The sequence below is a fragment of the Protopterus annectens genome, chromosome 12.part0 (genome assembly GCF_019279795.1).
Source record: "Protopterus annectens isolate FY-2018-M chromosome 12.part0, PAN1.0, whole genome shotgun sequence".
Lineage (NCBI taxonomy): Eukaryota > Metazoa > Chordata > Ceratodontiformes > Protopteridae > Protopterus > Protopterus annectens.
This window is the reverse complement of record NC_056746.1, coordinates 152,459,319-152,473,524: the sequence shown is the minus strand read 5'-3', so window position 1 is coordinate 152,473,524 and position 14,206 is coordinate 152,459,319. Positions and strand designations below refer to the sequence as shown.

Genomic DNA, 14,206 nt, shown 5'->3' with positions numbered 1-14,206 from the left:
TAACTACCCGTCTGATACCAAAAGAAGGATAGAAATTAAGAAAGAACTACAAGACCCACGTTTTATTTTCTTGGATATATACCACCCTTTCCTTTGAGGGGTTAACCACTTTGACTGCTGGGAATAATAGTTTATTTGACGTAATATGTAAATACGTCGAATACTGCGCAACTTGATAGAAAACTACAACAGCAACAGATCAACTGGAAAGAAAGTTCCTCGGGGTCCGTACGCCGCCTGCGTCGTTGTAACACACGAGGATTCAGTGGTTAGTGCTGAGTATCGGTGGAGTTTGCGTTTTCGTCTCATTTGTACGAGACTTGGCGCTTTGTAGACGAGACAGTAGGCTGCTGCTGCTCACTGCACTAAAATAACTTTTTTACATTTATTAAACTAAGGTCATATTTTTATACCAGAAGTAAAATTATCCTAATAGAAAAGACATGGACCCCCGAGATTCGGCCCCGGATTCCTGGGAACAGGCGGATGACACCCCAGAGGCCCAGCTCGGACCTGCTTTTACCTTGCTCAACGTGAACGCTAGACCGTTTGTTCCCAATGTCCATGCTGCAGAGTTCATTCCTGGTTCATCGGCGAAGAGTATGAGTCATACAGAGTCGGAGAGCGATGGTAAACGCCCGTCTTTATGTCTGTAAAAAGATGGCACCTCCTGGTGTATGGAGAGGGGGGACCTATGGGATCTTGCCTGGCAGCGAGAGGCTTAGCTGAGTGTTGAGTAATCTGTTGGAAAAGGTTTTCAAGATGGAAGAATAAAGTCCACATTATAAAGCCTGATTGCTTGCTGATCGTAACGTAGTTGATGTCTTAACTTGGTTCTTATAGTAACAAGCCATTATGGGTTATTTGCTGTCCGTGCGTTTGTTTGAATTGTAAAAGCATCACAACTTGCTTATTTTGCTGCGAACATGTTGATCCTACATTGTTACATTCTGCTTAGTTATTGCCGCATGTTGTTTGTATGTTGGCAATAACTTTGAATTGCTACATGGGATTGTTGAGTAACTTTAATTAGCACTGCGTTAATGGTTCTTGAAAAGAATAAACAAATAGAACAGAAAGTTGCTGCCTGTACTAAAAATTAAGCTGAATACTAGTGTCAGTAAACAAATGGAGCAAGTCCTTTGGTACAGTGATTTTACATTTACGCAGAATGATTTGTTTTTAGTATTGGGCAATCGTTGTTTGTAAACAAACACAACAACACACTTGACGTGTTCTTCTGAGCTGTTTAACTTTGAGCGGAAGTCCTGATTTACTTTAACTGGGTAGATGAGCCTTGTGCTGCTTAGAATTCTCCCATCTTTAGTGACATGCATTTTGTAAGCCCTACTGCTGTTGGTTAAATTAAATGATTTAAATTATTGTCTGAATAATTCTAATTTCTTCCTCTCCTTGAAGTTGTCATCTGTAATGCATATCCTCCTCTCTTATTTTCTTTTTTCAATGTTGTCTTTATACAACTTGTGTACCTCACAGAACCACTATTGTACACATCTCTTTGGTGATCAACACACTTGACGTGTTCTTCTGAGCTGTCTGTACAGTTTAACTTTGAGCGGAAGTCTTGATGCTTTATATTGTTTTACTTTAACTGGTTAGATGAGCCTTGTGCTTCTTGGAATTCTCCCATCTTTAGTGACATGCATTTTGTAAGCCCTCCTGCTGTTGGTTAAATTAAATTATTTAAATTACTGTCTGAGTAATTCTACTCTTCTAATTTCTTCCTCTCCTTGAAGTTGTTATCTGTAATGCATATCCTCTTCTCTTATTTTCTTTTTTCAGTGTTGTCTTTATACAACTTGTGTACCTCACAGAACCACTGTTGTACACCTCTCTCTGGTGATCAGTCTAGTACTTCTTTATGAAAGTTTCCTTGTTAACCTACCTGCCAGTCAGATTTACATTTGCCTTCAGAGTGCTTTATTTGATTGCATCTTTTATTACTTTGTTGTATTTGTTTTGATTGTATTTTTTATTATTCCAGTGTTTTACTTGTGATTGTCTTCCTAATGTATGACGCGTCATTCATTTGTCTTGTATTACTTGTTTTAACTAATTTGCTTATTTACATTACTCCTGTTGACTCGGGATGAACTTGAAAGTCATCCCCTAGGCTGAATGTACCATCTTTGTTAACAAATGTAATATATTTATTTAACTGGTTACATTCCTTCATTTAAAAATGTCAGCTCATGACATGCTTGCGGGTCACATTTCAGTCACTTCGTAATACTCATCACTGTATATGTCCTAGTCTGACTATGGAAAGGTTGCTGACATCTTTTCCTTTTTTCAAGTACGTTGTGGTCACTAGAATGTAGAACTGGATGGGCAGGTGCCATGAATTTATACTAGAAATGGGATTACAGCAGATCTTTTTGAGTTAATGTTACTTGGTGTCCTAATTTTATTTTATTTTGCCCATTACTGTAGTAATACATTCCTTCCCTCTGTTCTAGTAACCTCACGACTTTAGATTTTTGGAGTGGGGACAGTAGTTTATGCTGAGTTTAGTGTTTTGTATTTATTGTGAGTACCTTCTTGGCAGTCCTCCTTTAGCCACCATAACTTGCACAGTTATGAGACAGTTTGTTTGCATCTCTAGTCTGTTTTTGTCATTGTATGCATTGACACATTTTTTTTGTGCAGTCTTAATATGTTAAAACTGTTGTGTTGTTGGCATACTAATTCTTTCCCAGTCCTTATCCAAACTAAGATCATGACTGCGTCTTCCCCGCGCCTCACTAAATAACATTTGTTCTTTCTTGTTTAACTTCTAATAGCTGTGTGCTGCAGATGCCATTGTGCTTTGTAAAGTTAAAACTTGGTTTAAAAAGTTATATTCACCAATCTTTTAATTTTCCTTGTGTACTGTTAGAGTGCACAGAGTAAACTTAGCGTACAAGTGTGACAGACATGAAGATACTCTTTGTTAAAGTATTCTTTCTGGATCAGAAGTAGAGATTTTCTGCAAGTTTAGTGTTATAAACTTTAGATTCTAGGAGGAGGTAATAGTATAATCGTTCTTTAATTATTGTAATGGTTTGGAAAAGCTGCTTAGTGTCATTTTCAGTTAAAAAAAAAAAACAAACTAATACAGTGAGGAAAAACATACTTGCATATTTTGGAAACAGTGGTCAAGTTCAGGAACGTATGCCTCAATAAGTACTTATGTGAGGGGTGTGATGAAAGAGAAATATGTTAAGTGGATCTTTAGATTATCTTCTTTATGTAGTGAAATGCGTACAATATGTTGGGCTCTTGGTCCATAGTTCTAATGGATGCTAATGCGGTACAATATATTGGGCTCTTGGTCCATAGTTCTAATGGATGCTAATGCGGTTTGTATGTGTATGAATATACAAAAAAGTAAATGTTGATGAGGGTGGCTGGTGGTGTAGCTAGTTTTAGTTTAGCTGTCTAGCAGGGTAGAGGGGAGTAGTGGTTGTTAGGGGAGTCATTGATGCCACATGGTTAGCCCCAGAGACTTCTCTTTTCTTAATGTTTCAGCAGCTTAAACAGTGTGTGAAAAAATGATTCCTGCTATGTTAGAACATTAAGGTTGTTTTGTACAGCTTGGCTTGGATTGTATGCTAGGGAACAGTTAGATGGGAAGAGAAGGTTAGAAGGAAGGCTAAAGGACTCTTGTAACAGCTGATGTTTGTTAGAGGTCAAGGTTATGCTTTTGTCAGCTTTATGTACGTGTTTGTCTCCTTGCCTGCCAACCCTTAAGCCAGCTATTTGACAGACTTAGTTTTAATGCGGACTGCAGAGAGCATGCTAGTGATTTTAAAAACGACTGTTTAAAAAGCAAACTTCAATTTAACAGTTAATGCACTTACTGGAAGTAAAAAATGAGGCCAAAATAAATTTCTACTTTACTCAGAAACCCTTGGCTTTTTGTTTTGTAAATGTTGTGATTTTACTGGGAAGCTCCATGCAGCTGCATAGTTTTCGATAAGGGGAAGGTAACCTACAGTGACCTACCTGCTCACCCCTAAAACACATTGCAGTTTACAGTGCATTGTAGCAATAAATAAAAAGGGTTGTATTTATATGGTAATTCTTTTTAACTTCAGAATTTTTTTCTAAAATGTTAGTGCAGTTATGTGCGTTTGCTAGTTTTTGGCGATAGTTTCCACTTAGGAGGCATATGCACATTGTAGTACAGTCCAAGTACCACTTCAGTTATTTTGTACTTTTCTAATGTACTGCCAATGTTTTCTAATGCAGCTCTGATGAGAGTGAGGATGTAGACATTTACTGCTTTACTGATTGATTTAATTTGTACGTTAGTAATGTACTCCCGATTTAATTTGTACGTTAGTAATGTACTCCCAGCAATTTAATTTTGCGTTGTAGCTCTGAGATGGTGATCGTAGATATTTACTCCTTTTCTGCTTTTGTAGTGGCATTGACTGTATTAATTGCATCCACATCTTTTTGTGAGGAAATCTGATGAAAGTATACAAATCGCTGTGATATTTCAGGGTATTAAAAAATCTGGAGGAAGGGGGCAAATGTTCAAGGGGTACTTGTTCATGGAACTGGAGGAGATTTGCTGTTGATCTAAAAGTAGACAGCTGATCTTGGAGTGTTTGCTTATAGTGATGCATATAAAGGCGATTAGTCATTTGTAAATGGGAAGTAATCTCACTAACCAATAATATTTACCTGAAGCTCTCCCGTATGATAACTTGTGTTGTGGTTTTAGAGATTTGTCTTGGCCAAAGCCAAGGATTTATGGAATGCTGATTTGAATAATGTAATTCATTACACACTGGAATTGAGCATGTTTTTTTAAATAGCTGTGGACACTATCAAATTAATATTTGTTAAAATGTTGAAGATAAATAGTTGTGTAAATGTAATGAAAATCTGAAATCGATCCAATCTGTGCTAATTTATTTAGTGGTTTTAAAGAAAAAAATCAATACTCAAGTAATACTGTATTCAAGCATACGGATTAAATTGTGTGAAGTTATTTTTATTGGGGGGGGGGTTAGATAAGGGTGGGGAAAGTTCATTAAACCTAGCAAAAGCTATATTTGGTAGCATAATTGACCATGGTAAAAGATTTGGATCCATAAACAGTACTGTGAACAGAAAAAATATCTGGGCGAATTCATTGGGGGGGGGGGGGGTAATATTTTAATGTAATATGAACTTGTAGGAGGTGATGGTGTGTCAGTAGTTTGTTGTGTGTTTAAGATAATTTTATATTTAATTGCTTTTAACTGCAGATGTAAAGAATGTTTGGCTGGGAGGTATTTTTGAATTTATTTATTTATTTGACATTTGTTAACCGGGATCGTCCAACTGGGATAGAGCCCTTTTTTCAGGGATGCCCGGGGAGAAAAGCTCCATTGTACAAATATGTAAATAAATGTAAATATAAGTTACAATAACTTTAAAATACAAAAAAGCTGGCAAAAGAATAAAAGATAATCGTACTGGTGGCATAGACATATGAAATATTAAATGGTGAACATTCAAGTATGTAGATTAGAAACAAATTATAGTTGGCAGAAGGTAAATTTATTAGTAGAAGGTTAAGATACAGTAAAATGAAAGTTTAAAGAAGAAAAGAAAATAAGAAAAGAAAATGAGAGTTAGGTAAATGGGTAGAAGAAACCAGGTTAGTTGGAGAAGAAACAGAGCAAAGGAGGGAAAATAAAGGTTAGGAAGGAGGGAGGAGTAAAAAGAGAGGAGGAGAGAGAGAATAGTCTTCTATTTCAAAGAAATGTGTTCCTAGAAGGGTAAAATAATTTAACGGGCATTAACTTTCTGGAAAATTTTAAATGTATGAACAGTGATGGAAACCTTGATGGAGTCTAATTTTATATGTGACTTAGAAGTATTTGTATGCTTGAAAGCAGGAAGTTAACACTGTTTGTGTATTTTAAGGTATTTGAAAGGCAGCTTATTGTGCAGTGGGTATTGTTGCTGTCTTTTGTATAAGGCTTTTTGTCCTAGTTTGTCCCCAGCTTTTGTAATGGTGTCTTATGTGTTTCAGTCTGTACCCAAGTTTTCATCCTACAGCCCTAAGATGTGCTGCAGGTGAATTGCAGTCTTTCATACTACCTGTATACTCATTCTTTGGACAGGTATCCTATCCATGAGCAGCAGTAGTAGTAGTTCTGCTTCATGCTTTTAGTTTTACTTTGTTAATCAGGGTCATCTTTTCAGGAGAGGCTTGAAGCAGTATTCATACTGACTAGGGGAAATCTAGCCAGGGCAAAGCAGAATTTCCCCAACTCTTTTTAGTAAATGCCATGGGATCAATTAGACCCACCTAAGCTTCCAGTGAGTCAAGCAGATGGGACTTCTGTTTAGCATCATAGCCAAATGATGACACACTCAGGAATGAAGCATCAGTACTTGAAAAAAAAATAGTCAAGTACCTGGTATGGGAATAGAACCCACAGCCTTCTGGTAGCGCACACCTCTGCTGCTGGTATACCTGTTGAACCAATGACAACTACATTTGTCACATTTTGAATGCTGGTATAGCCCCTAGCCCCCCTGTGACTGAAAATAGGTATCCTAAAAAATAAACTAATTTTATTAAAAAGAGAGATTATGGAAAAAGCTTGGCTGTGTCAGAGTGGTAGATATTATGTATAAAGTCTCCACGAGTGTCATTTCTTTGCATCACTACACAAAAAGAGGTTGAATAGCAAACAGTAATTATGTATATGGTCGTTTTATAAGTTTTGCGTGTAGAAGTTAATCTTCTTTGCAGGTATATGAGTATTTTTTTAACTTTATATTCTTTATTGAATTTTTCTTATAGGTTCATAGGTTTATACTAGGCTATCTGCCCTAAGGCATTTATAAGCCTATACTGCCCATTAGTTTGTGCCTCTGTCCAGCAGTGACACAGAGATTATTTATATCAGTGGTTTTGGTGGATTTGGATTTTGAGCATGTCCATTAATTCGGTTGGACATGGCCTTATATGTCAGGCACATGTCACCACTGAATAGAGCTGGAGTTTCTTCAATCTGGCAGCAGGGAACTTTTGGGTCTCCAATTGCTGCAGATGTCTGGTGAGATACATCCCGAATGGGGCATTGTATCACTAGATCTGGATGTGAATCCTTCATGATCAGGTGGGCAATGTAGAAGGTCTTTCTAACCACGAAAGGCCACTGTCAACCTGGGTCCCCAGGTCTTCTAGGCCATGGCTCTGGCACCAGCTATCTGTTTCCGTGAGTCCCTTCTGAAGGATCATCTTGTGACATATGGGTTTACATTTAAGCTGGTAAGTTTTTCTACAATACCCAAGTGGGATATTCCTCATCAATGGCCTTGATGACTGTTTCAAGAAGTCGACAAGTTCAAAAGGCATGATCTGCAAACTGGGTCGGGTCCAATGTCTGCAAGTCCCTATATCTTTGTTTATGAGCTCCATTATGATCCTCTCCATAGCTTTGCAGACTAGAAGGGTCCTAACATCAATTTGCCTCGAGAAAGAAATTGACAAGGTGTTGTTGAAATATGCTTTGTTCCATAGTTTAATATTGATTTAAATTCTGCAGTTGGTGTGGCACTAATAACATAAACCACTTAATATGCTGCCACTCATGGGTAATATGTACACAATTCCCAGTGTTTGCTGCATATTCCTTTTCAGGAGGTTAGAATGTGACTGCATGCTACACAACTTATCCTGTTGATAGCAAGGACCCATCTCATTGAGACAGATTTGCAGCTGCTGTATAGGTTCATAAGTAGGTACTAGGCTATCTGCTAGGCCCTAGCCAACAAGGTTCCCTGGCTTACGGCACCCAAGAAAGTTATTTTCCTGTGCCACTGTCGAGCAGAGACACAGAAGTGATCCCCGGGGTGTATTTCCTATTTCCCATCCACTCCTCAAGATTTTTCTTGAAGAGTGCTAATGAAGAACTTTGCTTGACATAGATGGGTAGCCTGTTCCAGAGTATGGGAAGTCTCTGGGATAGGAATCTATCCCTCCAGCATGTCCTGTTTATTGTGGTGACAAGGCTTAGGTCCTTTAGAGCGTGTAGCTCGGAGGGATTGGGATTTCTTTAGGTTTAGCATGTCCAACAGCTCTGGGTTTGACACAGCTTTATATGTTAGGCAGAGATCACCTCGGAGTAGGAGATATGCTACGGAGTAAAGCTGGAGTTTTTTGAGACGGTCAGTGTAGGGCATTGTTTGAGTCCAGTAATCCTCTTTGTGAGGTAATTCTGTGGCCTTTCCAGCTGCTGCAGATGTCTTGTGAGGTACATTCCAAAAGGGGCGTTTTACTCTATAATGGGTCTAATGAGTGTCGAGTAGAGGGGAACGATCACCTCTTTTTTTTCCTGGATGAGAACCCTTTTATGATGAGGTGTGCCACGTAGAAGGACTTCCTGACTACTGTGGCGATGTGACTTTCAAAGGAGAGACTACTGTCCACCTGGGTCCCAAGGTCTCTTATCACGCATTCGGTGTTAAGTAGATTGCTGCCTATGTGGTAGTTCATGGGTACAGAGTTTTTACCAAAAGGGATGACAGTGCACTTTTTGGCATTGAGCTTGAGGCCATGGCTCTGACACCAGGCATCTGTCTCAGAGAGGCCCTTCTGTAGGATTTTCACATCATTTGGGGATTTGACTATGGCTCCTAGTTTGCAGTCACCTGCGAACTTCATTAGCCAGAGGCCTTCTGTGCTAGCCTGTACTTCAGAGAAGTAGATGCCAAACAGGAGCGGTCCCAGGATGGAACCCTGTGGTACTCCACTTGTCACTGGTTTGTGGTCAGATTTGGAGTCTGCAACTTTTACAGTGTGGGTTCTGTCAGTGAGCCAGTTGGCAACCCATCTTGTGACGTAGGGATTTATGCCTAAGTTATTGAGTTTAACTATAATTCCAGAATGGGGGATGGTGTCGAAAGCCTTGGCGAGGTCAAGATAGGCTGTGTGAACCACCTTACCCTCATCTACGGCTTTGGTGACTGCCTAAAGAAGTTTGATCAGGTTCAGGAGGCATGATCTGCCTTTCACAAACCCAAACTGGGTGGGATCCAGAGTTTGGAGGTTACCAATGTCTTTGTTTATGAGTTCCATGATGATACGTTCCATGGCCTTGCAGGCCAGGCTCGTCAGGCTAATAGGTCTATAGTTCCAGGGATCAGTGGTGGCTCCCCCTTTGTGGAGTGGGATAACTGTTGCTGTGCGCCATTCAGTGGGCACAAAGCCTGATGCAAGGCTATTATGGAACATGGTGCTTAAGTGAAGAGTCGGTTCATTCTGAAGTTCGTGTAAAACGCAGCCTGGGATGTTGTCCGGTCCCATGGATGCTGTGTTTTTGGCTTTAGAGAGTGCAGCTTTCACCTGCGTAGTTGTGATTACAGGGACTCTGCATTTTTCTTGTATAGATATGGGCCCTTTAGGGGGTAAGGAGGTAAAGTTGGCACTGAACCTATCTGCCAGGTTGTTGGCAATATCAGTTGGTTCTGTAATTTTCGTGCCTTTGTGATGTAACTCAGAGCAGATCTGGGTGTTGCCATTGAGATTCTTGACATAGCTATAGAATGCTTTGTGGTTGTCCTTGGAATTAGTGGCAATTTTGTTTTCGTAGCTAGCTTTGGAGGATCTTATAAGGGATCTCAGCTTCTTACTGAGGCTGACCAGGGAGCTCCTCCACTCATGGGATTTTACTCTCTTTTTGCAACAGTTTCTTCCTTCTGTTGTACAGTTTGTTTATGGCAGGGGACCACCAGATTGTCTTCGTTTTTTTGGAGGATAGCGTCTTGGTTCTTTTTGGGATAGCACGATCCATGCACTCATGTAAGTGCTTATAGTGTGTATTTGTGTAGGATTCAGCAGTTTTAACTGTATTGTCCATCTGCATGGGTGTCATGAAGTTCACTACTTCTGTCTTAAGAAGTATGAAGTTGGCTTTGGAGAGATTTTTTTACTGTGGTTTCCTTAATGGGGGTGGGTGGGATGTGGGTATCAAGGGTGATTAGCTTATGGTCGGATCGGACCAATGAGGAGTTGACTTCAGGTGTGGAACACCGGTCACTCATGCTGGTAATGACTAGATCTAGGATATTGTTGCCCTTGGTGGGGGTGTGGATAAGTTGATCTAGGGCATTGGAGTTTATGAATTCCAGAAAGTGTTGCGCTAAGGAGTTGGTACATGAGTAGTTTTCCCAGTTAATGGTGGGGTAGTTGAAGTCGCCCATTATTACAGTGTTTGGTTGAACCCTAATATTTCTTGTTTAACCAAAGGGATGGGTCTTTGCTGTCGATTACAGAGGTTGGAGTATGTTGTATGAAATGTTTAGACATTGATTTGTCTTGTGATGCAAGGACATTTAATTTGCTTTGATCGTGATTGTCAGAACCTTCAATTAAGGGAAAGTGAACAGAAGTGAATGTTTTAAGAAATGTATTAAATTAGTATATGAGCTTTAGTATAGGTGTACATACAGATCGGTTTTAACAAATGCATATGCCAAATTTTCTTACCATTGTTTGAAGTATTGGATCTGCCCTTTAGTTTCTAGTATAACCAATAACTTTCCTACAGCCAGATGTGCCATGCTGATAGACTCCTACCCAAGAAGACTGAATGCTGTAATTCAATCAAAAGGTGCTTCAACAAAGTATTAGTTTAAGGGTGTGTTCACTTATGCAACCAACTTATTGTACATTTTTTTCCCTAACAGATTTGTTTGTTTTTTCAGTTGAATTGTACAGGTTATAGGTCACATTAATGGTAGGAAAAGTTTTGAAATGATTTACTGTGGTCTCATTTTTTTAAACAGTGGTCTGTACACTTTTTTATGTTCACTGTACTTCAGAAGTGAAACAGGTAAAGTTTCCCCTTTTACAGGCCTTAATTAGATGTCTTTAAATATTGTGTGATGTTCGGGAAGGTATTTAAGGGCAGGGACTCTGAGATGAAGGGATGCATCTAAGTCCACTGGGCATGTGCCCCTTTTTATGGGATGGGAAAATCTTCACTTCAGAATTTGTGATAAGTTAGATGGTGCAATGCTTAAAAATCTCACCCGTAATTGCATTGCATTAAGTTCTCAAAAGAGGCTTAATTACCATATTAACAGAAGTGCCAACTTCTGATTCAGCCATAGTGACTGCTGTAGGTGTTAGTGCATACACAACACGCTGTAGAATAGTGTGTATACAACATTCCGTGATCAGAGTTTTATATCACTAAAGGTGTTTGAAGTTGAGTTGCAGGGGGGAAGCTTGTCTTTTGTGTAGGTGTCACGGTATGCTAACTGAGTGTAAGGTATGAACGTATGTGCTAATGTCCTGTTAGCAATGTTTACAATGTTTTATTTTACAGTACATTTTAAAATGGATCAGTAAATGCGCAAGTGAGTCACTGTGATCCATACTGATCGTTATGAGAATTGGTTGATTTTTATGTGTTCTACACCATGTTTTTTGTAGCTTCTGCAAATTTTGTCGATGTAACACTGTGTTGCACACTTTCATTCACTTTTGACTGCGGTGAAATATTGTTTGGGAAGTTTCCAGTAATGAGGGGACAACTCTGGCATGTGGGCTATTCTTGTTACCTGGAACAAGGTTGGAAATGGCTAAATGTTTTTTCATAGACTAAATTTATTTGCAGTAGTAATTTTAAGAATGTTAGTCTGTTGTATGCCCAAGGTTTTATACAATGAGAGTTGCTGCTTGTTTTCTGGTTTTATTGCCTCTTCATTCTTTGTGATTATACATTTGCTACAAAAAATTATTTTGTTTTCTGTGGGCAAGTCAACATTACATCAGTCTCGGAGTGATACTTTGTTTTTCTTACAATTAAAGGAATTTACAATGAAACTTTGTTATGGCTTATGGGCATGTCTGTTTGTCCTGTAGGAGTATGTTATGGGCTTCAGTGATTACACAGTGGAAGCTGCTGCCTTTATTCCTGTCCCCCCAGGTCATTTTTCTGACCTCCCCCCATGCTAACTGCTCATTGTGCTACTGCCCTCTGTTTGCCTATCCCCAGGGCAACAGCAAGGTGTAGTGCACCTGTCCAGCAGTTAACCACAAGAAGTGTTTTCTGTCATTGCTCTAACCCTACCTGTAATGTTTAATGTGGCTTCCGTATTACTGCTTGTTCATAGTGTTCCCTTCTCTCTGGAATGTGCATACTTCTACACAAGTGCTCTGTGTGGCCTGCAGTCTATGGTTTGAGACTGCCAAACCCATGTTTCTCAGTCCTAGGGCATTGATGTGCAGATCTCGACTAGTACTGGGTAAAATTAATCAACTAGGACCACAAAGTCCTTACAGGATAAGAGAGGCAGAGTTTGTAAGCTGCCAACACCCCCTAACCCATCTCTTCCAGAGCTGCTGTTTGAACTTTTACTTGGGTCATAGTTTGGACTCGTTTCTTTGCACCACATAGCAAGGTGTTAAATTTGTTTGTCTGATTCCGTGTATCTGTATGTACTGTTGTGAGTTTTAAGCTGGCTACAGTCAGGTCAGTGCTCCAGGAAAGCCACTTTTGTGTTGCGGGTTTTGCATATAATTTATGATTCTGGATAAGTAATATATATTCATTAATGCTTTTCTGTGAACCTTTGAAGTCTTCTGATTAAAATGTAAACTACATTTTTCAACAGTTTGTTTTTAATTTTGAGTGCTTGGCTTTGTGGCAGTTGTCTCTAAGAAGTTGCTGTGATGACTTTTTTTTCCAAACTTTAAAAGTTAAGAGCTAGGTGGCAGGGTTTTCTAGTCTCTTCAAAAAGAATATGCTCAGACCATTTGGAGTAAATATTTTTGTAGGGAAATCTTTTTAAGATGATGTACGAAGTGTGTAAATCAAATTTGATGTTTAATAATAGGATATTTTTAACAGTTTGTGTTCTGCGTAAAACTTTAAATTTTTTTTATTAAATGGAAATAATAATAATAACAACAATAATATTATTAATGCCCAAGAGTCCTGGTGGTGTAATTTAAGTGTATGTAACCTTAAATTCCATACAGTTATGTTGTAGTAAACTGTTGTAGAATTGATTGTGTTGGGGAAATAATTTTGTTACACCAGTGTATAGCACGATTGGTCGCTGATCATAACCAATCATAAATGCATGATAATGTATTTTCACTAGTTTGTGTGTAATCATCAGGCAAAACTGCACTACAGATATTTCGCATGATCCATACAGATTTAATGAATTTACCGTTGCGTTCTCTTTTCTCATACGTGATCTATTGTATACTTCCATGGGGCCTACCTGCTGTTACTTTTAAGTCTGAGTCTTTTGTCATTTGAAAAGTATTTTAAGGTTTAACTTAAATGTCTTGCTTAAGGAGGTTTAATTGCATATTTTGTCCAGATGTTTACGATTTAGATAATGCTTGAACTGTTTAGCCCTTCTTAATACATTATTGGGCTTGCTATGTGTGTGGCTTCTGGCTGTGCGTTAATTGTTTGGATTCTTGCTGATCAGTGTAAAATTTCTGAAAATAATTTTTTTTAACTGATTCTTTAAATGTTTTTAAACTGATTCTTTAAATGTTATCAGAGATAATTTAACAGTATCAGTAAACGTTTGTATGAAGTAGTGTTGTCATAAGATCTTGTATTAGGTATTTCAAGTTCATAGGTAAATACTAGGCCTTGTAGGCCATTGTAAGCCTTGCGAATTTCCCTTTCTTCAAGAACAGAAATATATCCCATTTGGTTATAGATTCTCCTTACCAATACCTTGGTTGGTAATTATGTATTAACCCTAATGAGAATAACTGAGATCAAACCATAGATAATTTGAGGGGACCCATGCATGCAGTAAATCATTGGTATTTGGTCAGAGGATGCCATGTATGCCAGTTACAGGTCACCTCTTGGCAAGTATGTAGGGTACAGAATATAGTGATAGGGCTTTGAGTAGGTCCATGTAGGACATGTTGTTTAGTCCTTGTATCCTTTTAGCAAAGCTTCTCTGTGAACATTCCAGTTGTTGCATATCTTTGGACAGGTACATGCCAAAGGGAGCATTATATTCAATGACTCTTCTAAAGGGAACAATAGCACTGGTAGATCTAGACATAATTCCTTTCTTTGTAAGCTGTGCAGTATAGGTGGACTTTCTTACAACAGACATTTGTTAGTCAAAGGTTGGGTCACTGCCACGTAAGTTCTCAAATCTCGAACAAACTGGGTCAACTCTTAGGCTATAT

At 38.7% G+C, this 14,206-nt stretch overlaps 1 protein-coding gene across 2 annotated transcripts in view; it reads left to right on the top strand.

Annotated features, from left to right (window-relative positions):
• Positions 1-231: 231 nt before the first annotated feature.
• The window catches only part of GSPT1 (G1 to S phase transition 1), a 960,922-nt gene continuing 946,947 nt past the window's right edge, over positions 232-14,206 (top strand). For both annotated transcript variants that reach the window (XM_044089181.1, XM_044089179.1), the window contains exon 1: positions 232-630. In XM_044089181.1, the coding sequence (XP_043945116.1) occupies positions 444-630 (187 nt within the window). In that variant the 5' untranslated portion in view covers positions 232-443. The remainder of the gene's footprint in view (positions 631-14,206) is intronic.